General features: G+C 35.4%; 1 protein-coding gene across 1 annotated transcript in view; it reads right to left on the bottom strand.

Moving 5' to 3' along the window:
- Positions 1-23,376, bottom strand: part of MEMO1 (mediator of cell motility 1) — a 111,555-nt gene that overhangs the window by 52,772 nt on the left and 35,407 nt on the right. Inside the window, exon 2 of the mRNA XM_081265582.1 lies at positions 4,920-5,001. Within this exon, the coding sequence (XP_081121708.1) occupies positions 4,920-5,001 (82 nt within the window). The remainder of the gene's footprint in view (positions 1-4,919; positions 5,002-23,376) is intronic.

Here is a 23,376-nt window from a genome sequence, read left to right as displayed (position 1 = left end):
AGGAGGCTGAGACAGTGCATCACTTGAGCCCAGAAATTCAAGATCAGCTTGGGCAACATAGCAAGTCCCTGTTTAAACAAAAATAGGTTAAAAAAAAAATTCAATAATGAAAACTACACAATGAAAAAGTATTCTCCCCCTACCACCGCACCCCAATACTACTCCCATGAGGTTAACTTCTAACAATAATGGTATGAGGAGGACTTCACTATTCATATTTATGTTTTATGTAAAAAATAATTTCATCATGTTAATAATACTAATTACCTGACTATATTTCTGTATTTTTATTTTCAGTAAGTGTTTTAGGCAACACATACCCACATAGCTCCCTTCTAAGTATTCTCATATATTCCTACATAGTGCAAGCAAAGAGATTGGCATTAAGGTTTCTGATCATCATGAAAGAAAGGTTTTAGAAACCCCTAATTGTTAAGATCATTTCAATATATATTCCTGGAGTAAGTACTATTTACTATATCTCAAAATAAGTAAGGCAGTTCTAAATTCAACCATAATTTTTTTTTTTTTTTAGAGAGAGAGAATTTTTTTTAATATTTATTTTTCAGTTTTGGGTGGACACAACATCTTTGTTTGTATGTGGTGCTGAGGATCGAACATGGGCTGCACACATGCCAGGTGAGCACACTACCGCTTGAGCCACATCCCCAGCCCCTAGGATAATTTTTTGATCAAATTAATTTCTTTTAAATCCTCCAAATATGGCTACCTATATGTCATAGAGATTAGAAATCATTAAGATATATCAGCAGTCAGTTTATGGGTCAATATTTATTCTTTAATGTCAGTTATTCTATTTAATCTACACCAATACAGAACTAAGCAGTATGTTTAAGCACTTTTTAAAAGTGTGTTATTTTCACACAGCCTAATTGGTTACAACTAGACTCTGAGGGGGGTTTGTTTGTTTGCTTGTTTTCCTTAAGGATCCCGTGATATAATTTTTGCCTGAAAAGGTAAAAGATCTAAGAAAGGATGGCCCTGGAGTGCTAGAATTTATCAAGTTTAAAGTATACTTTGGATAAACTTGATTTAAAATGAAAGCAGAACCTCCAAAATAAGCTTTCTATTCATTATATGGGCATATTCTTATAAAGACCTACTCAAGCTACATAACAATAAAATATTTATTGTAGTGTTTCTACTTCCATAAAAGGGGGTAACTCTGGAAAATAAAATAATTACTTTGGGAAATCTTAAGGAGATAAAACATTGGCCATATTTAAAGTTTTCATAAATTGATAAACTATAAACTGCCTACTCAGCACTACTTGGGAAAAAAAAAGTTGCCTATACATTGCACAAACCAAACTACTAAGTCACTGTATCATAGAAACTTATACACCAAAGTGAAAAAAAAAAAAAACTTTGAATATTCATTTCACAAATCAATATATTTGTAACTTAGGCTAAAATAACTTCCATTTCCCAGGTCACTGCCAATGATTTCAATTTAAAATTAATTACAAAAAAGAAGTCTAGCTGTTTTTCATGAATAACCTCAACTTAATTATGTATTGATTCAACTCAGTTCCCACATTTAGACCAAGTTTTAACTAGAAAGGTAGCATTCCATAACAGTCAAATATCAGCAAAGTAATGGCATGCGAACAGAATCTACTTCATGAGTTTCTACAAAGAGATAAACATTAGCTGGGTGTAGTGGCACACAACTATAATCCCAGCTACTCGGGAGGCTAAGGCAGGAGGATTGCAAGTTCAAGGCCAACATGGGCAACTTGGCTAGGCCTTGTCTCAAAAGAAAAATTTTACAAGGGAGAATCTGCTGATAGAGCACTTGCCTGATATGTTCAAGGCCCTGAGTTTAATCCCCAGTACTCCCAGAGAGAGAGAGAGAGAGAAAGCATTATTAATCTATCATTTCTCATTTAATCAAGGACCCCGTTTATGCCAACTTCCCCTCATATCTTTGCATCACTTTTTCTTTCTCTATTGAATCATTCATCAACATTACGAACACTTTAAAATCTCCCAGCTGAGCCCACAAAAATCTCCCAACTGAGTTCTAGCATATTGGTGCACACCTGTAATCTCAGGGACTGGAAAAGCTGAAGCAGGAGGAGCTCAAATCTGAGACCAGCATCAACAACTTAGTGAGACCCTGTTTCAGAATAAAAAGTGTTAGGGATATGGCTTACTGGTAGAATGCCCCTGGGTTCAGTCTCCAATAATTCTCCCTGATACATTCTCAAACAGTTATTTTCCTATTTCCAATTTACAGCAAAATTCACCCTTCATCTCTCATTCTTCCCTGAATCCACTCCAATAAGCTTTCATTCTTACCACTCTAAAGAAATTGTTCAAGGTCACCAGTAATCTCCACATGGTCAAATCCATTATCAATTCTCATCAGTCCTCATTGTACTTGACCTACTATAGGCAGCGTTTAAAAGATTTGATCTCGGGCTGGGATGTGGCTCAAGTAGTAGCGCGCTCACCTGGCATGCACGGGGCACTGGGTTCGATCCTCAGCACCACAAAAAAATAAAATGAAGACGTTGTGTCTGCCGAAAACTAAAAAATAAATATTAAAAAAGCCTTGATCTCTTTCTATTCCTTGACACATTTTTCATCTATTCACCTCCTGGAGATACCACACACTCCTGGTTTTACTCTTTCCTCACTGCTCTTCCTTCGGGGTCTCCTGACCTCTAAAATGGTGACTTGGATGAGGGGGTTAGTCTATTTCTTTTGCCTATCTTTATTTTATACCTGAAGCAACCACACTCTGCTTAGACTTTAGGGGTATAAAGAAACAAAATCAGTATTTCTATTTCAATCGAGGCCCTTCTTCTCTGTACTCCAGATTCATATACCCATTCCTTACTTGAAATCTCCACTTCGATATCTAATGGACATCTCAACAATAACAAACCCTAGATTTTATATAATCCCTTCAAAATCTACTCCATCTTTCCACTTGTCTTACCCTTATTTTTTAGTTATAGTTGGATATACAGAGGCACAGTGGTGCACAACTGCAGTCCTAGTTTCCAAAACTTGAGTCATCTTTGACTCCTCTTTCGTGTTGGTCCAACATTCTAAATATATCTGTAATACACTGCTTCTCCTCACCTCCACCTCTAGCCCCCCAGTCAAAGCCATTTCTCTCCTATTGTAATAAGCCCCCTGAATTGGACTCCCTGTTCTCACACATTATGTCTACAAAGCAGCAAGACTAATCCTTCTCAAACCTAAATCAGATCACGTCATTCTACTGCTCAAAGCTTGTCATGACTGCATTATCATTCAGAATACAAACCAAAGTCCTAGGACAATCTCAAAGTCTCTTCATGACCTAGCCCCTTGCTGCCTATCTCATGTATACTCTTCCCTTTGTACAGGCAGAGTATCTCTTACTTATCTCATGCTTGGGACCAGAATTGTTTCTGATTCTTTCAAATTTGAGGAAATTTGCATATGCATGATAAAATATTTTAGAGGTGAGCTCCAAGCCTCAATATGAAATTCGTGTATGTCTTATACACACTTTATACACATAGGCTGAAGGGTTTTGTTTTATTTGCAGTACTAAGAACTGAACCCAGGACCCACATGTGCTAAGCAAGTCCACATGTGCGAACCAAGTGTTCTATCACCAACTTGTCTTTTTGTTGTTGTTGTGGGGGTTTTTTGTTTTGGGGGTTTTGTTTGTTTGTTTTTGCTTTTTTGCTTTTGGAAGACTTTAAATTTGGGGGGTCAAGCTAAATTGTTGAGGCTGGCCTCTAACTTGCAATCCCCCTTGCCTCAGCCTCCCAATTAGCTGAGATTACAGGAATGTATTACCACACCCAACTCTAAAGGTAACTTTATACAATATTTTCAGCATGCCTGTGTCTTCACAACTCGATGCATGAGGTCAAAGTTTTTCTCTGGTGGCATTACATCAGGGGTCAAGAGTTTCAGATTTTGGATTTTAGATTTCTGGATTAGGGATGTTCGACTGGACATGCTTCTTCAACTATAATGACAGCCTGCTTTCCCTTAAACACACTAAACACACTCGCATTGGTGCTTGCTTCAAGGGATACTTCTCCCAGGTATATGCACAACTTGTCCACTCATATCATTCAAAGTCAAAAGTTACTGTATCAAGGAGCCTTTTTTTTTCTTTTTTCTTGCATCTATGTAAAATAGCAACTCCCTATATACACTGTCACTCTGAACACTCTTATTTGCTTTACTAATCTTCTTAGCACCCACCAGAACCCAACATAGAATAAAATTATTATACTGTTTTCTGCTTATCTTTCCCAAGTACTGACACATAAGGACCACAAGAATACAACACTTTTTATTTGGGGGGGGGGAGTCCTGGGGATTGAATTCAGGGGTACTCAACCACTGAGCCACATTCCCAGCCTTATTTTGTATTTTATTTAGAGACAGGATCTCACTGATTTGCTTAGTGCCTCTCCATTGCTGAGGCTAGCGTTCATCCTCCTGCCTCCACATCCTGAGCCGCTGAGATTACAGGCATGCGCCACCACGCCCAGCTAATAATACAATTTTGATTTATTCAAAAAGCAGCACTAGGATAAGCAACTAGAATTTAGTCTGTTACATAGTTGCTGAATGACTAAGTCATTTGCTAAAAATTATTAAAAGATCCACTCATTTAATTTTTTTAATTAAATTTAACTTAATTGCTGGGTTTCACCCCCAGCACAACCCCAAAAAAAGTCACTCTTATTACCAGAAATAAATTTTGAAATTACTGCATTTAAGGACTAAAGCAACTAATTCCTTTACTTTTTAGTTTATATGAAAATCAGAGGAATTGTGAAAAATATAATATCTTCAATTTATATTATAGATACTCATTTTTTATTAATAATAAACATGAAAGTGTTGAATAAAGACCCTTTAAAACTTACGGTGCAATAATGGCTCTAGCAGGTCTTTTTGTTGACTGTACTTGTGAAAGCCAACCTTCTAGCTGTGCATTCAGCTGCGGTCCTATAAAAACACAAAGAGTAAAATTGGAGTCAGCAAAGCAAGGTCCTACAGATAACCACGCATGGCACAAAGCCCTCTCTGAATCTATACAGTAGTAAAATACCTTAGTGGGAAGTGGGATCACCAGTCTGGATGCTAACGTTTGAATTTACCAATTGCAAGGTCTCCAGCAAGCCACATAAGGTATTGATTAAACAAAATTTGTTTTTATCTATTTACTATTTACAACTATCTTTATTTCAGAGCAACAACAATGTGATTTACAATTTCAGGTGATATTTAATCAAAATAGAACAGAAAGCAGAAGACTAACTATATAAAGAAAAAATAATTAACTGAAATATAAATTGAGTATCAAAACCTGCGTTTAGTTGGTCACTGAAATGATACCTACAGAAGCATTAACTCCCACACTCACAATCTTTTCTTCCATCCCACTTCAACACCTACTCCCATGATCAGATTATTAACTAATAACTACACAATCTCAAAAATCTCAATTTCAAACATCTCATTATCTTTCCTTCCTCTCTTTCCAGTTCATTCCCAGAAATCTGTTGACTCTAACAGATCCTACAACTTTCTTCATCCTCTTATGTTTTCACTTCTGACCTAGTCTGAGACTTGATAACCTATCTCTATACTCATTCCTTAATCTATAGCCTCACAGCTCTGTTCTCGTCTCCCTCATAGTCAAAAAATAATTTAAAATCAACTTTCCACTAAATACAGTACTCCTACTTGAACAATGAGACTGAAGCAAGAAACACAATAATATAAATTTGGGGGGGGGTATGTTTGTTTATTTTTGTGACGCTGAAGATTAAACCCAGGGTTTCACACATGTTAGGCACGCACTCCACCACTAGATTACATTCCCAGTTCTATAACTTTAAAATTATAACCAGAAATTTCAGTCAACCCCTAGCAATGCTCGTTAATCATATCACATGAACTTAGTTAATTTGCTCTCTCATTTTTAAGATGAAGAATTATAAACCAGGTGTGGTAGTGACTTCCTATAAGCCCCAAAACTAGGAGGAGCCCAAGTTGGAGGACTGCCTGGGGAACTTCCCAAGACACTGTCTCAAAATAAAATTTAAATAAACTGGACGAGGCAGTATACTTTTAATCCCAGAGACTCAAGAGGCTGAGGCAGAAAGAACATCAGTTTGAGGTTAGCCTCTGCAATTTAGACGCTGTCTTAAAGTAAAAAGGGCTGGGGATGTAGCTCAGAAATAGTTGGCTCCTAGGTTCAATTCCCAGTACCACACAAACTGAAAAAAGAGAAAGAATGAATTATAGATTCTTCTTTCACCCTCAGCCTCAAATACCTCCTTCTTCATCCCTTTCTCAGTGTCAGGAGATAAGTTTTTCATTTTGAGAAGGCAAAACAATCAAATGTAGGATAGCCAAACATTTTTATTTGCCTAAAACTTGCCCAGTTTTAGCACTTGAAATACTGCTTCTTAGAAAATCTTTCAGTCCTAAACAAACCTGGGTTATTAATGACCCTCAATTCAAAAATAACCCCTTCATCTTCCAGCCACTTACTGTTTTCCCTCTTGTTCCAATTTCAACAAATTGCCCTTGCTCCTATCAAAAGCCAAACACATTACCTATACACTGAATTCCATTGTTTTTCTTACTCAAGAATTCTGCTCCCATAACTGTTCCTAGTCTCCTGCATCAACCTTGTCCTTTTGTCCTTGATCATTATCACTAGAATGCAAATATGCAATACCAGCACTGATCAATTTCCCTTCAACTACCACCCATTTCTTTGGCCCCCTTTAAAATAAATTTCTTTGAAGGGATGTCCGGATCTCCTTTCCCTGCTCCCCACCCATTTTGTTTTAAAATTTTTAAGAAATGTGCTGTCCAGCTGAACCCAAATTTTTGGGCTCAAGCAATCCTTCTGTATCAGCCTTTCTAGTAGCTGGGGCTACAGGCACATGTCACTGCACTAGGATTTCTTTTTTAAATTTTAACCATTAAATATTTAAACATTACAAATGAATCTAGATAACAGTATAATAAGCACCCAAGTACTCACTGCCCAAATTAATTGAATCTTAACATTCTATCTTATTAAGATCTTGTTCCATTAAGAAATAAAAGCACTATTGGCTAATTTCGTTCTTGCATCCCTCCAGAGGTAAACCACTTTCTGACTTTGGTGTTTATCTTTCCATTATACTTTTACTGCACATGTATCCATAAATAATATGTGGCATTTTTTCTGCATGTTTTTAAACATCATAAATATAACATATAATCCATCTACAACTTTAAAAATTCAATAATATTTTTTAGAATTATTCAAGTTGATACACATGTAGTTCAAGGTCATTTGTTTTCAATGTTATATAGTATGAAATTTATCTTACTCTTCTATCCCCAGATACTTTGGTTGTTTCCAACATTTCATTGAATAGACAATACTACAAGTAGTGTTAAATTCCTCTAGGACCTATCTAGAGTATAAACACTAGCACAGAAGATATGCACATCTTTAAATCTACTAGAATTTTCCCACAAATAAAAATTTTAAATATGAAGCTAAACTCTTTGTATACTTTCCCTACCATCCACTTTTCTTACAGCATTTTTTAAATTTATTGGTTCTTTTTAGTTTTACATGACACCAGGATCCGTTTTGATATAATTATATAAGCACGGAGTGTATCTTATTCTAGTTAACAGTCTCATTCTTAGGGATATGCATGATGGTGAGATTCATTGTGTTGTTTTCATTCATATGTGTACGTGGGAAATTTTTGTCAGACTCATTCTACTGTTTTTCACCTTGGAGCATTTTCTTTCTTTTCTTTTCTTTCCCTTTCTCTTCTTTCCCTCCCTCCCTCCCTCTCCTCCCCCCTTTCTTTTTTTTCAATGTCAATCTTTTCATTGTACAAGCAACTGAAACAAAGTGACCAATTTCAGCAAAACTATATAAAAGCAGAAAACAATCTAAGTAAGCATGAGTTTGTATGATTAAAGAAGATAGATATTTGCCATCTCAAAATATTGAAAAGAATTACTGTAAAAAATTAATTGAATGACTTCACAATTATTTACATTTTCATGAATTCTGATACAATGCAAACTCTTTATTTTAATGACAAATATCTTTCAATGATGGAGAAATTTCTTAGAATATCATATTGATCTTGTAAATAATTGAACATTCTACAGAAAATATAATAGTTCATTTTTTTTTTTTTGCAGTTTTAGTTTGCTGGACTGCTCTATGAATTTTGTTTTCTTTTTTTTTATTAGTTGTTCAAAACATTACAAAGCCCTCCCTTCCTTCCTTCCTCCCTCCCTCTCTTTCTTTCTTTCTTTCTTTCTCTGGGTGCACTTAACCACTGAGTCCCATCCCCGGCCCTTTTCTATATTTTATTTAAAGACAGGAACCCAATGAGTTGCTTAGGACCTCTGCTAAATTGCTGAGACTGACTTTGAACTTGTGATTCTCCTGCCTCAGCCTCCCACTGGGACTACAGGTGGGCACAACCATGCCTGAGAGCATTTTCTTTATGACACTTTTGAGTTCTTTCTGGGCCCCTTAGAGAGGTATGTATATCTGTTTAAAAGCTAAGTGAGCCTTCAGAGCCTTCAGCCAGCAACCCAGGATTGTTTCTCAAGAATCTACTAGCCATTTCTTTTAAATGAGATCAAGGAGGATGATGCTCTCTAGCTTCCAGGTTCTGTAGAAGTATAGAAACCTAAGGGGCAGGCCACCTTGCTTCAAGTTGCAAAATTTCTTATCATAAAGATCATTTTCCTTGGGCTGGGGATGTGGCTCAAGTGGTAGCGCGCTCGCCTGGCATGCGTGCGGCCCGGGTTCAATCCTCAGCACCACATACAAACAAAGATGTTGTGTCCGCCGATAACTAAAAAATAAAATATTAAAAAAAATTCTCTCTCTCTCTCTCTCTCTCTCTCTCTCTCTCTCTCTTTCCCTCTCTTTAAAAAAAAAAAAAAAGATCATTTTCCTGGGCTGGGCTGTAGCTTGGTGGCAGAGCACTTGCCTAGCATGTGTGAGGCACTGGGTTCCATCCTCAGCATCACCTAAAAATAAATAAATAAAAATAAAGGCATTCTGTCCATCTATAACTAGAAAAAAATTTTAAAAGATCATTTTACTTAGGATAAAAGTCAATTAATTAGTCACACCAATTATCAAGTGAATTTAACATGAACTGTGACAAATGGTGTTACCCAGTCCTCTTGAGTATAACAATTTATTCTGAGAACATGTATGTAATGGATTATTATCTGCTTGGCTATATATAAGAGTGAACTTTCACTTGGTCTTTGAAATCTTTTAGCAGACTGCCTATGATACACATCACATTCCAGTTTAATGCTTATTCAATAATAAATTGTTTCCTTTCTCTTCTACTTTTGAAGAGAGATTTTATAAGGTTGGCAAGAGACTTTGGTTTTAATTTTATTTCTCCAACATAAATAATATTAAGTTCCCATTTTCCTTCACCCTTACCATTATTTCAAACTTTCAGAAATTTATTTCTTTTTTTTAATTTTTTTAATTTAATTTTTAGCTTTTTGCGGACACAACATCTTTGTTTGTATGTGGTGCTGAGGCTCGAACCCGGGCCGCACACATGCGAGGCGAGCGTGCTACCGCTTGAGCCACATCCCCAGCCCCAGAAATTTATTTATTTATAATTTGTATGTCACTGATATCCACTGAGATTAAGCATATTCTTTTAAAATATTTTTAGTTGTAGGTGAACATAATATCTTTATTTTATTTATTTTTCTGTGGTGCTAAGGATCAAACCCAATGCCTCACATGTGCTAGGCAAGCACCACTGAGCTATAACCCCAGCCCCAGATTAAGCATATTCTGATTTGGAATTTCTTCTGAATACATTAAGGTCTATAAGAATAAACAAGGACTGGGGTTGTGGCTTAGCAGTAGAGTGCTCGCTAGCACATGAGAGACCCTGGGTTCGATCCTCAGCACCACATAAAAAATAAATAAATAAAATGAAGGTATTGTGCCCAACTACAACTAAAAAATAAAATATTTTTTTTAAAAAAAAGAATAAACGAGACAGGGCTGAGCTGGTTCTCAGTAGTAGCGCACTTGCCAGGCATGTGTGAGGCACTGGGTTCGATTCTAAGCACAGCATATAAATAAATAAAATAAAGATCTATCAAGAACTTAAAAAATAAAAATATTTTTTAAAAAAATAAATAAGATAAGTTTACAATGGACAGTTTACTTTATAAGTTGCCAAAGTACAAAAAGAGACTGACTCTGCGTTTAAATGATTACTTTATCCTAAAATTTTAATTTAGTAAGTTACCAAAAAATCGTACATAATATTAACCCAAGGAAAGTCCATGAACTATAGTCGCATTATGAAAACCTAACTCACTACAATGTTCTGTTATTTTTCACTGTAAGGCAGACCAACTGAAATTCATTAAGCACAAGCATTTGGAAACTTCCCACTACAACAAACAGTTTTTGAGAATCTTTACCAACTACAACTATCTCATCTAATTTTTAAAATAAATAAAAAGGAAGGCTGAATATGTAGTACAGTGGTAGAATGTCTGTTTAGCATTCACAAATCCCTGAGTTCAGTCTCCTCTACCATTAAAAATAAACAAATACATAAATATCAACAAAAATCAATAAGAAGTTCTGGGGATAAACCCAATGGTAAAGTACATGCTTAGCATATACCAGGCTCTGGGTTTGATGCCCAGTACACTCAGAATAAACAAACAAATAACAATTTAGCAGATTTCCCCAAATCCTTTTTCTCATTCCCGATGCCTTACAACGACATTTAATATGTGTATTTAAAATAGATTGCCATACTATTTACAAAACTAGTATCTTATTTTTAAGTATACCCTGAGGGATATTGTTTTGTTTTTAATGTATCTGACATAGTGTTCCTCACACAGGACAAAAACATGCCCTTGGTACTACATCCTACGGAACGCAAGAAATGGCATAGTAAGTCTGACCCAGAACCCATTCAGAAGAGTACTATCTCAACATACACTCATAATAATAATAATATAATAATAACAAATAACACTTGCTGTAAAGAACATTGCTCTTCTTGATATACATTTCAAAGGTTGGCTAAATCAAAATATCTTAGATTCCTTATCCATTCATTTCTTTAAACATTTTCATTGTATTTTTACTGTTATTTTCATTGTAAGGCAGACCAACTGAAATTCATTAAGCACAGAGATAGGAACCCAATGAGTTGCTTAGGACCTCTGCTAAATTGCTGAGACTGACTTTGAACTCGAGATTCTCCTGCTTCAACCTCACGCTATAATTCTATAGTTCAGAATACAACCACACAGAATAATTAATTATCCCAGGGAAGAGGCTTCAGTGTGTACCAACCAACTCTTAGATTTCCCCAATTGCAAGTCTTCACTTTTCTGCTTACTCAGTCTCTCAAATACCAATTCTATTGTCATCACACCTAAAAGGGTGGCAAATTTGGAGCAGATCGTTTACAAAACTATAATCCAAAAATTGAGTTAGCTAGATCCATGTGAGACTCCACTAATTTGAATTCTCTATATATACAATTTCCTTCCCCTATCAAACAATGTCCCTACAAATCCCTTGTTAACTCCTAAAGTTATCATATCTAAAGTATTTTTAAAATCCAAGCATTGATTTTTATTTGCTTTTTTCTTTTTTAGGGGGTACCGGGGATTGAACTCAGGGGCACTATGCCACTGAGCCACATCCCCAGCCCTATTTTGTATTTTATTCAGAGACAGGGTCTCACTGAGTTGCTTAGCACTCACTTTTGCTGAGGCTGACTTTGAACTCCCGACCCTTCTGTCTCAGCCTCCCTAGCCTCTGGGATTACAGGCATGTGCCACCACACCCGGCTTCATTTGCTAGATTTTTCATTTTTGAAAAAGCATGTTCTGTATAGAAAACTTGGGAAATGCAGAATGGAAAAGGGAAGACCATTATCACATATTTACAAAAATCATCAAAATTAATATCTTCTAAATTTCCTTCTAGTATTTAAAGGGATATACAATTCTATGCCTATTTTTATACCTATAGCATAACATAAACATTTTCCTACATTGTAAACTCTTCAAAGACATTTTATGACTAAATGATATTTCATTATGTGAATGGATCAGTGCTTTCTTAAACATTAATATAAAATATATTTAGGCTTTCAATTTTCCATGTTGTTATAGACAATTCTATATTATGCATCTGTTTATAAAGGTTTTTCCAAATATAAAAATTATTTTTTAAGATTCTCAGAAAATTACTATGTAAATCTGTATGGGGAGTATGGGATTACTTGGGTGGAATCCAGGGGTGCTCTACTACTAAAACACATCCTCATTCTTCTTTTTTTCTTTCTTTTTAATTTTATGACAGGGTTTCCTAAGTTGCTGAGGCTGGTTTCAAACTAAGGCTCTTCCTGCCTCTGCCTCCTGAGGAACTGGAATTACTGGTGTTTACCAATTACTGGTGTGTACTGTGCACCTGGCAGTATTATTCTTTAAAAGATTTTGATACATTCAAAAGGTTATCCAAGGGGTTGGGGTTGTGGCTCAGCAGTGGAGTGCTTGTATAAGGCACTGAGTTTGATTCTCAGCACTGCATATAATATATAAAATAAAACATCCATCAACAACTAAAATGTTTTTTAAATGTTACCCAAAATTGTTTCCATTCATATTCATGCAACATGTATCACAAAGCCTACTTTACCATGAATCTTACTACTCTCCTCAAAGTAATATTTTAAAGGATTAATTCACTTATCCAATTCCCTCATTTGATGAAAATTAAAATCTAATGTCCTACTTCCCAATAATAGTTGGCATTCTAAAATAAATATTCAAAGCAATTATAATTTTTATAAAGGTATTGGGCTGGGGATGTGGCTCAAGCGGTAGCGCGCTCGCCTGGCATGCGTGCGGCCCGGGTTCGATCCTCAGTACCACATACAAACAAGGATGTTGTGTCTGCCGATAACTAAAAAATAAATGTTTAAAAAAAAAGAAAATAAAATAAATTAAAAAAAAAGAAAAAGGTATTTTGGCTCTAAGATTTATTTTCTCCTTAGAGAAAAGTAGATGGTCCATGTAACAGCAACATAATTACTGAGTCTTCTTGCAGCCACAAGTTAGCACTTACTAATATTTACAGAGCAACTATCAGTCTTATAGAAGACACAAAGTATGTTGTGCTGCTGTTTTAAATTATCCACAATGCTAAGGATCTTTAAATGTGCCTGCCATTAAATCTTTTTAACTAATGGGGTATAATTTTTCATCCTTTTAGAAATCATAATTTTTACCCCTATAATAGTCAAGAGGTAGTCTACAGGTCAGAATCACTTGCTGTGTTTACTTAAGAGAGATCCCTAGGTCTTACCACAAGGCTATGTCATCACCATCTCTGGGGATGCACCAAGAATTTTTAACAAGCTCTCCAGGTGATTCAGATAAACATTCAAATGTGAAGCCCACTGCCAAAAAGAAATATATTTGTACATGCTATGATGAATACAGCTAACAGACTTCTAGAAGGTTTGTGACTGAGATTTTTTACTGTAATAAATCACTTTATCCATTAATTGGCAATAAGCACATGAATTATAATTCTAAACTACTTTGAAGCCATAGTGACCTCCAATGTTTCTTAAGATTTACATAAGCTTACTTTCATAGTGTTTTTAGACTCTCACTTCTATCAATCTGTCAAAAAAAAAAAAAACCTGAACACAGAGGAAAATAAACATTCTTAAAAACTAAGTATTCCTCAAACTCAAAATCATTTTTTAAATCTTGTTTTAGTCTAAAAATTCATGAGGATGTTATAGACTGACAACATCCATATTTATTTCAAAACTCCCCAACCTCCTCCATGTACCTATCTGGCAATTTAAAGGGGGGATTCAAAAAAGATGCCCTATTTAATCTCTGTCGCAGGCTTCAGGAATTTTTAACAAGCTGATAGAGGATGACATGAATCTGGACCATACAAAATCATGGACAAAAATGACAGAAATGCTTCAAGTTAGGTCTACAATACTTCCTAATGCATATCTAAACAGGAATCATTTTTTTCCAATTTTAGCTAGTACATTTATTTCTTCTCTGTTTCTTTGGGTTACAATGAGCCAGGTGGTACTAGTGAATCTGGATAATTTGGGACCAAATCCTAAAATATATCCCATGGGGGGCGGGGGGAAGAAGTCTGCCTCACTGGAAAGAATCAGGACTAGGATAACCCTTCCCACACAAAGTAACACTTCTCATGCAATTGCTTAAAAGAAAATTTTTTAAAAATAAAAGGAAAAAATAATTTTCATTTTTATATATTTCCACCACAAATGTATAGACATCCTTACTCTATTCTGTGTAGTACATATTTCCTTTTTTAAGGGTTTCCACTCACAGAATTTGATTTAGGGAAAAAAAAAAAAGTGGATAAGGCCCAGCAGACTATACCAAGTGAAATGGGGTAAGAGGTTGTTAACTACTGACATGTATAAACTAACAGAACAAAAGATGTGAAATAAAAAATACACTAGGTAATTAAATTATTGTGAATCCATAAAGTAGAATATTAAGCAAATGGAAAGCAATGAGGTAAAATTTTAGATACCTTTATGGAGGACCTTTTAATTGAGGAAGGAAAAAGCATGATGAAGAAAAGAAAGCAGGGCTGCGGTTGTGGCTCGGCGGTAGAGCGCTAACCTAGCATGTGCGAGGACCTGGGTTCGATCCTCAGCACCCCTTAAGAAATAAAATAAAATAAAGATATTGTGTCCATCTACAACTAAAAAATAAATATTAAAAAAGAAAGCACACCACATTGACATTATTGTGTGTGCACATGTCATACATAATTATTACACATTATATAATTATGTAACTACTATTAAAATAGTAGATATTCCACTTATATCGAAGATCTCTGGAAAATCACAAAAGAAATGCACAAGAGTCAGTGTCCTGAAAAGAGAATTAAAAGGGAAACTTTACTAATTTTACTATATACCCATTTGTATCTGTTGTATTTAACACTACTTACAGTTACTACTTATCTAAAAAGTAATGAAAAATAAGGTACAATCACAAAGAATGATGTTATAGACATATCTTTACTGAACAGAAAAAAAGGCCTCTTGTGCAGCACAATGGCACACATCTGTAATCCCAGCAACATGGCAGGCTGAGACAGGAGGATCACAAGTTTGAGGCCAGCAACTTAGCCAGATTCTGTCTCAAACTAGAAATAAAAAGGGATGGGGATGAAGCTCAGTGGTAGAGTGAGCCCTGAGTTCAATTCCCAGTATCCCATAAAGAAAAAAGGTTTCCACATATCATGAAAACCTTTGATCTGTGGCTCTGGTGGACTGGCATATTTTACTTAGCATGATAGTCTGAAGATACATCCATTTATTGGCAAATGTCATAAAGTCATTCTTCTTAATGGCTGAACAATACTTCACTGTGTATATATACCACATTTTCTTTATCCATTCATCTGTTGAAGGGCATCTAGTTTGGCTCCATAGCTTAGCTATTGTGAATTGAGCTGCTATAAACATTGATGTGGCTGCATCACTGTAGTATGCTAATTTTAAATCCTTTGGATATATTCCGAGGATTGGGATAAGTGGGTCAAATGGTGGTTCCAATTCCTAGTTTTTTTAGGAATCTCTAGACTGCTTTCACCAATAAGTAGTCCCACCAGCAATGAATGAGTATCCTTTTTTACCCCACATCCTCACCAACTGACACTTGAATTCTTAATAACTGCCATTCGGACTGCAGTGAGATGAAATCTTTTTTTTTTTTTAATATTTATTTATTTATTTATTTTAGTTCTCGGCGGACACAACATCTTTGTTGGTATGTGGTGCTGAGGATCGAACCCGGGCCGCACGCATGCCAGGCAAGTGCGCTACCGCTTGAGCCACATCCCCAGCCCAAGATGAAATCTTAAGAGTAGTTTTAATTCGCATTTCTCTAGTTGCTAAAGATATTGGACATTTTTCACATATTTGTTGACCATTCATATTTCTTCTTTTGAGAAGTGTCTGTTCAGTTCCTTTGCCCATTTATTAACTGGGTTATTTGGGAGGTTTTTTTTTTTTTTTTGGTGTTACGGTTTTTGAGTTCTTTATTAATACCCATCTGAGGAGCAGGTAGCAAAGATTCTCAGCAAATATTTTTTGCTGATATGTGGAAGCTAATACACAATAGGGGGAGGGGAATAGAAAGTCAGTAGATTAGACAATGGGGAAAAAAAGGGATGGGACAGGGAATAGGAACAAGAAAGACAGTGGAATGGGGCTGGAGATGTGGCTCAAGCGGTGGCACGCTCGCCTGGCATGCGTGCGGCCCAGGTTCGATCCTCAGCACCACATACAAACAAAGATGTTATGTCCGCCGAATACTAAAAAATAAATATTAAAAAACTTCTCTCTCTCTCTCTCTCTCTCTCTCTCTCTCTCTCTCTCTCTCTTTTAAAAAAAAAAAGACAGTGGAATGAATCTAACATAATTATATCCTATGTATATACGTGAATACACCATACACCACAGTGAATCCTACCATCGTGTACATCTACAAGATGGGGGTCCTAATTATAATAAGATATATTACATGCTTGTATAACTATATCAAAATGGATTCTACTGTCATGTATAACCAAAAAAACCCAATAATTTTCCTAAAAATGCTATAGTAAATAACAAACCATTGTTAGACAGTAACCAGACAACACCTATATTAAAAATCTAGCTAAAAAAATGCTATTTGACCAATAAAATATGCATTACTGTAAATAATATATATGACCAATCTGACAAGTTTCCCTCTAGTAGCAAAAATGGATTTCCTCCTTCTACTTCACTTTCCTAAGTCCTCACCAAATTTCTGGTAAAACAAATCAAAGAACAAGGAAAGATTCTACAAAAGAATGATCCTGAAAAGAGTCAAGGCACTCAACTTCTTACTAATATTTTCCCTTATAATTCTTCTCCAATGAACAAACTGGAGTTTTTTGGGGTTTTGTTTATTTGTTTGTGGTGCTGGGGATTGAACCCGGGGCTTTGTGCATGTGAGACAGGCACTCTACCAACTGAGCTATATCTCCAGCCCTTCAATCTTTTTTTTTTTTAATTAAGTTATTCTCTACTCTGACTTCTTCAGCCTTTTTAAGTCAAACTGACCTTTTAAGTAATTAACTATAGTGTAATGCTATTCATGTTTGTATGCATTTGCTGTGACTTGTTTGAGGCTTGTGTCTTGTCTTTCACAAAGCCTTGGCACTGCATATACCATCTCATCCATCTACAGAACTATATTTCTGATTGAGCAAACATACACTAAAGACAAAAGGAATCCCAGCAAGTTCTTCTCTTATAACTTGCCCAGAAACATGTCTAATGTGGACTGAGAGAGAGGTAGGTTATCACATAAGAAGAAAAAAAAAACAGCTAATGTTTTTGTGTTATTTGCTACCTTGTTCATAGTATTTGCTTAGCAAACTTTTTATTTAACAGAATTAACAGAAAATTCAAGTTTAGTCAAGGAGTTCCAAGACTGACAATTTAGGGGGAAAAAATAAGTTGGGAAACTAAGTTGGAAGCTAATGGACACAGTTAAACATAGAATTTGAGTTGTATGTGCTTATCCACTCTGCCAAACCATGTCCATGTCTCTTTGCACTATTTTCACTGAACTGCTTGACTCAGAAGCAAAAACTGTTAATGTAAATGCTACCCAGATAGAAAAAGTACTTCCCCAATTCCCAGGAAATTATTCCAAAAGTTTGAGAACCTCAGTCAAGCTTAGGCTTAGCACCTCTAAGAGGCCTTAGACAATGCCACTGGCAACTTCTTTTAAACCACAGCTACCACAAAGCATCTATTTAAAAAATAAGAATCACCTCTCAAATCCCTCTGCACTTAGGCGAATTCTGTAAATTAACTAAATTAATAAATTAATATTCACCCAGTGTTAATCAAAATTTCTCAAAACTGTTAAGCAAAGCTTGAACAGAAAGGAAGTGAGTAAAGGAGTCAATGATAAGGGCTAGGGTTGTGGTTCAGTGCCAGAGCACTTGCCTAGCATATGTGAGGCACTGGGCACCACATAAATATAAATAAAGATACTGTGTTCATCTACAACTAAAAATTTTTAAAAAAGAGTCAATGATAACAAAAACCAAGGGTTACTTGCCAAACAACTGTAGCATCAGCTACTTTGGAGGATTGCTTAAGCCCAGGAGACAAGTAGGGGTAACACAGCTAGACCCTATCTCTAACTAAATCAAAAATTAATAAATAAGACAATACAATAGGGGACAGTATCAATGACAAAATTAAGAAAGACCATGAAGTCTGTTTTAAGTTGGAGACACAGCAGTTAAGGTGGAAAAAAAAATGGGTAAGAGTCATCTGAAGGAAGATAGACTTGATAATGGCAAGCACAAATGCTAAACCAGTCTTAAGGTATGAATGTGATCACAGAAGTAAGAAGATAAGTCAGTAAGGGAGGAAAAAGAGCTCCAAATCCAAGGGAAAACACAGTGCAAGGACAGCAAAGAGATGAGATCATCAAGATTATTAATAGAATCTGATGCCCTGAAGTGAATCAGAACAATGGGAACAGAAAAAAATGTCAATGAATAGAGTTGGTAATTATGAGGAATTAGTAACTTACAGCAACTACTTTTTGGTGGATGGGGGTAAAAGCTGAGTTTACAAGTAGTTACAGACAAAAAAGAGGGGAAAAAATGGAGGAGGCAACTCAAAACTAACTTCAAGAAGAAACTGAAGACAGTTAAAACGGCCTCCTTTTTCTTAATGTCTACATCTCCCAATGTAAAGTTACTCCCATTACTCAAATATAATTCATTAATCTTGTGAACCTTAGGCACTAGCAATCACATTTTATATCTCACAACAAAGAAAGTCATCTATTAATGTCTCAGGAAAGTCAATATTCCAATATATAATGTGTCCAGAACTGTATCCAAATAGATGGCAAATAACCTGAATCTGAAAGTGCTTTTTTTTTTAAAAGATAAACACTCTTAAAAGATTCTTCTCTTCATACTCACTTTAAATATATAGTTCAGACTAATAATCCTAAAGCTAGCTCTATAGAACTCAAGCCAATACTTCATGTCAAAAAGGAGAATGTAATTTAAAATGCTAGCATTTGGTGTTACCAGCACAGCTTTCATCTAAGGACATCAAAGCAACTTTTAAACATCTACTAATTATGGCCTTCTTAAATTATCCTATTAACTTTAGCAGAATACAAGAATGAACATGATCACACAAAATGTAATATGAAATGTCATCAATGTTCAGTAATTAAAATACACTGGAATAACAACATCATTTTGAATAAAGCACTTCAGAAGGAAAAGTAAAATCTCAATTTAAGCATCATAAAACTTCCAGGAAAACTCAGAAAAAAGAACCAATTTTTTAATTCTGTTAAATAAAAAGTTTGCTAAGCAAATACTATGAACAAGGTAGCAAATAACACAAAAACATACTATTTCTAGCTAATATTGATATACCTGATGTTCAGTTTTAAAAGGTGGCAACAATATGGCAGGAAAACACTTCAAAGTGGGAGGACAGGAAAACCCAGCATTTATAGTGTACCTATACAACAGGTCAGGCACATCACTAGGTTCTTTAAAATGTTTTTAGACTGGGGTTGCAATTTAATATTAGAGTATAAGCTTAGTATGTACATACAAAGTCCTAAATTTGATTCACAGCACCACCAAAAAAAATTTTTTAACTCATATTTTTAAAGAAATGTGTATATGTGTATGTAATGTGTGCATATATGTATGTAATATATAATCTTGGTTAACAGAAAACTTATGACATAGTTATTATCATCTCTAGTTTACAAATAAACAGAAAATTCAAGTTTAGTCAAGATCATACAGCTAATAAACAGCAAAGCCAAGATTCAAGTCATGTTGGTCTGACTCTGAACTGGGGGGTTCTCCCACTACTTCACACATCTAAGAGCTAAGCAATCTGGGTTCTAGTCCTAACCTTCCTACTAACCAAATCTGTGCTTCAACCTCATCTTCTTTAAAATAATGAGGACAGATTTAATTATACCTATAATTAAATCTAAGTTATTATAATACACTCACAGTTAAATTACAAACATATACTTACTTTACTAGACACATATTTTTCCTGTCTTCACATTCAATATAAAATACTGGCTCTTCCTGGGTCAAGCTTAAGTCAACTTTGAACTAAAACTTGGACTAAAACTACATCATGGGCTACCCTATTTCTAAGGATTCTGGACACAGGCTAAAGCTACACATTGGTCATACTGGCTCTCCAGACTGTTGACTGCCATGTCTTGGGACTTGTCAGCCTCCATAATCATATGAGCCAATTCCTTGTAGTAAATCTTCACTGTTCTAAGTAGATCCTCCTTCCCTCGCCCTGACACACAACCTACTGTTTCTGTTTCTCTAAAGAACACTAGCTAAGGGTCTGGGGATGTGGCTCAAGTGGTAGCACGCTCACCTGGCATGCAAGGGGTGCTGGGTTCGATCCTCAGCACCACATAAAAATAAAATAAAGATGTCGTGTCCACTGAAAACTAAAAAAATAAATATTCTCTTTCTTTAAAAAAAAAAAAAGAACACTAGCTAATATACTAGGATGCAAGAAAGCTATCAAAAATTATCAAGGCCTTATAAAAGAGACTCAGAAGCCACCTTAACAAAGGTTCCACTGGCTAAAGATAAAGACAATCTGAGCAACTTTTAAACGTGTGAGTTCACAAGTACACTTGAAAAACAATATTCAACCTTTATTTTTGGATAATGGTAGAAAACAAATGCATTATTCAGAAAATGTACATAAAGGAAAAAGATCAGCATTATTTATCCTTTTTCTTTTCTATATATAGAACTATTCTTTCAGATAAGGAAATATTTGAGGACAAGAAATATCTCTTCAGATAAAATATAACTGATTTCCAAGTTCTAACAAATTAATACATCAAATAAATGATAGTGGATAGCCATTCACTACCAGAACCACCAAAAAGGGACAACCATATCATGGGGGATAGGGGGTGGGGCTGAATCTGATTTGAGTTTCTAAAACTGTGCTGTTCAACTCAGGAGTCATTAGTCACATTTGGCTACCAAACATGTGAAATACAGCTAATCCTAACTGAGATGTGCTTGAAGTATAAAATACACATTGGATTTCTAAGGTTTAAATCAAAAATAGAAAATATCATTTATGATTTACATGCTGAAATTATAATTTGGTGGATATACTGACCCAAAAAAATTATTATTAAAACCAATTTTGCCTGGGTTTTTTCCACATTTTTTAAAAGTGGATATCAAAAATATACAAATTTCACAGGGCTAGGGATGTAGGCATGCTTAGCATATCCTGGCTTTAATCTCCAGCACCAAAAAATAAACAAAAATGTTTCCAGTTTTCATATGTGGCTTGCTTTATATTGACATTAGACCATAATGCTCTAGATCAAATTACTAGTTTTCACAAAAACACAGGACAGACATGACCAACACCCTACAAAAGCAATTTCCAAAACCCAGGTTGTAGGAATTTCTAAAAGACAAAAGACCTGGTTTCTTCAAAAATTTAAAAAAAAAAAATGTGATGGCATAGCTGAGATGAAGGTCACAAGTAGATTTTAAAACGACTTAAGAAATGTATCAACCAATTACATCATACAGGGTCATATGTGAATCTGGACTTAAAAGAGACTAAATGGAAATTTTAACAGGAAAATGTGTGCAACTCAGTAGATAGGAAGGAATTAATGTTTTGCATTGATAATAGTACTTTAGTTGTATACTTTTTTTTTGGTGTGTGTGTGTGTGTGTGGTGGTACTGGGCATTGAACCGAGGAGCACTTAACCACTGAGCCATATCCTCAGCCCTTTTTTTATAGTTTATTTAGGGACAAGGTCTCACTAAGCTGCTTAGGGCCTCACTGAGTTAAACTTAGCTTTGAACTTGTTGATCCTCCTGCCTAAGCCTCCCAAGCCACTGGGATTACAGGCGTGCACCACCATGACCAGCTTCTATAGTTAAATTTTTTTAAATTTTTAAAATAGTTTCAATCTTTCAAAGGTATATACCAAATATTTACAGATGAAATAATATGCTAACTATGATGAAATGATGGCATCTATGGCAAACTAATGTGCAGGGAAAATAATGTTTGGGGGACAAGTGTAATGTTTGAGGGACAAATGTAAAAGGGTGTAGACAAAACAAGTTGGCCACAGAATAATTCTGTAGTTCAGCGATAGGTAGTTGAGGGTCCATTATAATGGTCTTTCCATTTTGTACAATAACAGAATTTTAAGGTTGGAAAGAGCTCTAGAAATCAGAGCACAGTAAATGTGAGGGAAACAAATGGTGACAGAGTCAAAAATACGTGGCTGTATAAACTGAATAAAACTCTAGTTTGTTTCCTTAGCTGTAAAAATGAAAATAAAATATTTAACTTTATATAAGGTGGTTAAGCATTAAATAGAATAACATGTTTACTAAAAAACTGACCTTTTTTTTTCATCCTTTCCTCAAGTACTAAACAAACACGAGCTCAACTGGTCAGATTTCCTCAGCTGAAGTGATGAAACTGAAGAATATCTTTAAAATCTACATGAAGTTAGCACCTCTTTCCTAATACTACTACTTCATTCCCAGTTAATACACTACAAATGGCTGTGTACCACACCCCATGCTCAAACAGATTTTAAGATATACAGAAATTATTTGATGATCTGCATTAGAGTTGCAAACAGATGCCTTTCATGTGAATGATGGGTGGTACTTATATGAACATTATTTTTCTTTTCCCTCTCTCTGGTACTAAGGAATTGAACTCATTCTTGTACTACCTCTGGGCTATACTGCCAGCCCTTTTTATTTTTTCTTCTGAGATAAGGTCTAAGCTGCCCAGGCTGGCCTAGAACTTGCAATGTTCATGCCTCAGACTCCCAAGGAGCTGGGATTACGAGCACACAGGGACCTTTATCTTAATAACTATTTGCCATTAAAACTAAGTATGGGTCATGCACAGAAGCATATGCCTATAATCCCAGTTACTCAGGAGACTAAGGCAGGAAGATCACAAATTCAAGCCCAGACTGAACCACTTGGCAAGACCCTACTGCAAAATTTAAAAAAAAAAAAAAAATTAAAAAGACAGTTGAGAGCTGGAGCTATAGCTCAGTTGTAGAGCACTTGCCTAGAATGTGTAAGGCACTGAGTTCAATCCTCAGCA

The sequence above is a fragment of the Spermophilus citellus genome (assembly GCF_964194105.1).
Source record: "Spermophilus citellus genome assembly, chromosome: 13".
NCBI classification, from domain to species: Eukaryota; Metazoa; Chordata; class Mammalia; order Rodentia; family Sciuridae; genus Spermophilus; species Spermophilus citellus.
Note: the sequence above shows the minus strand (reverse complement) of the source record. Positions and strands in the feature narration are given on the sequence as shown.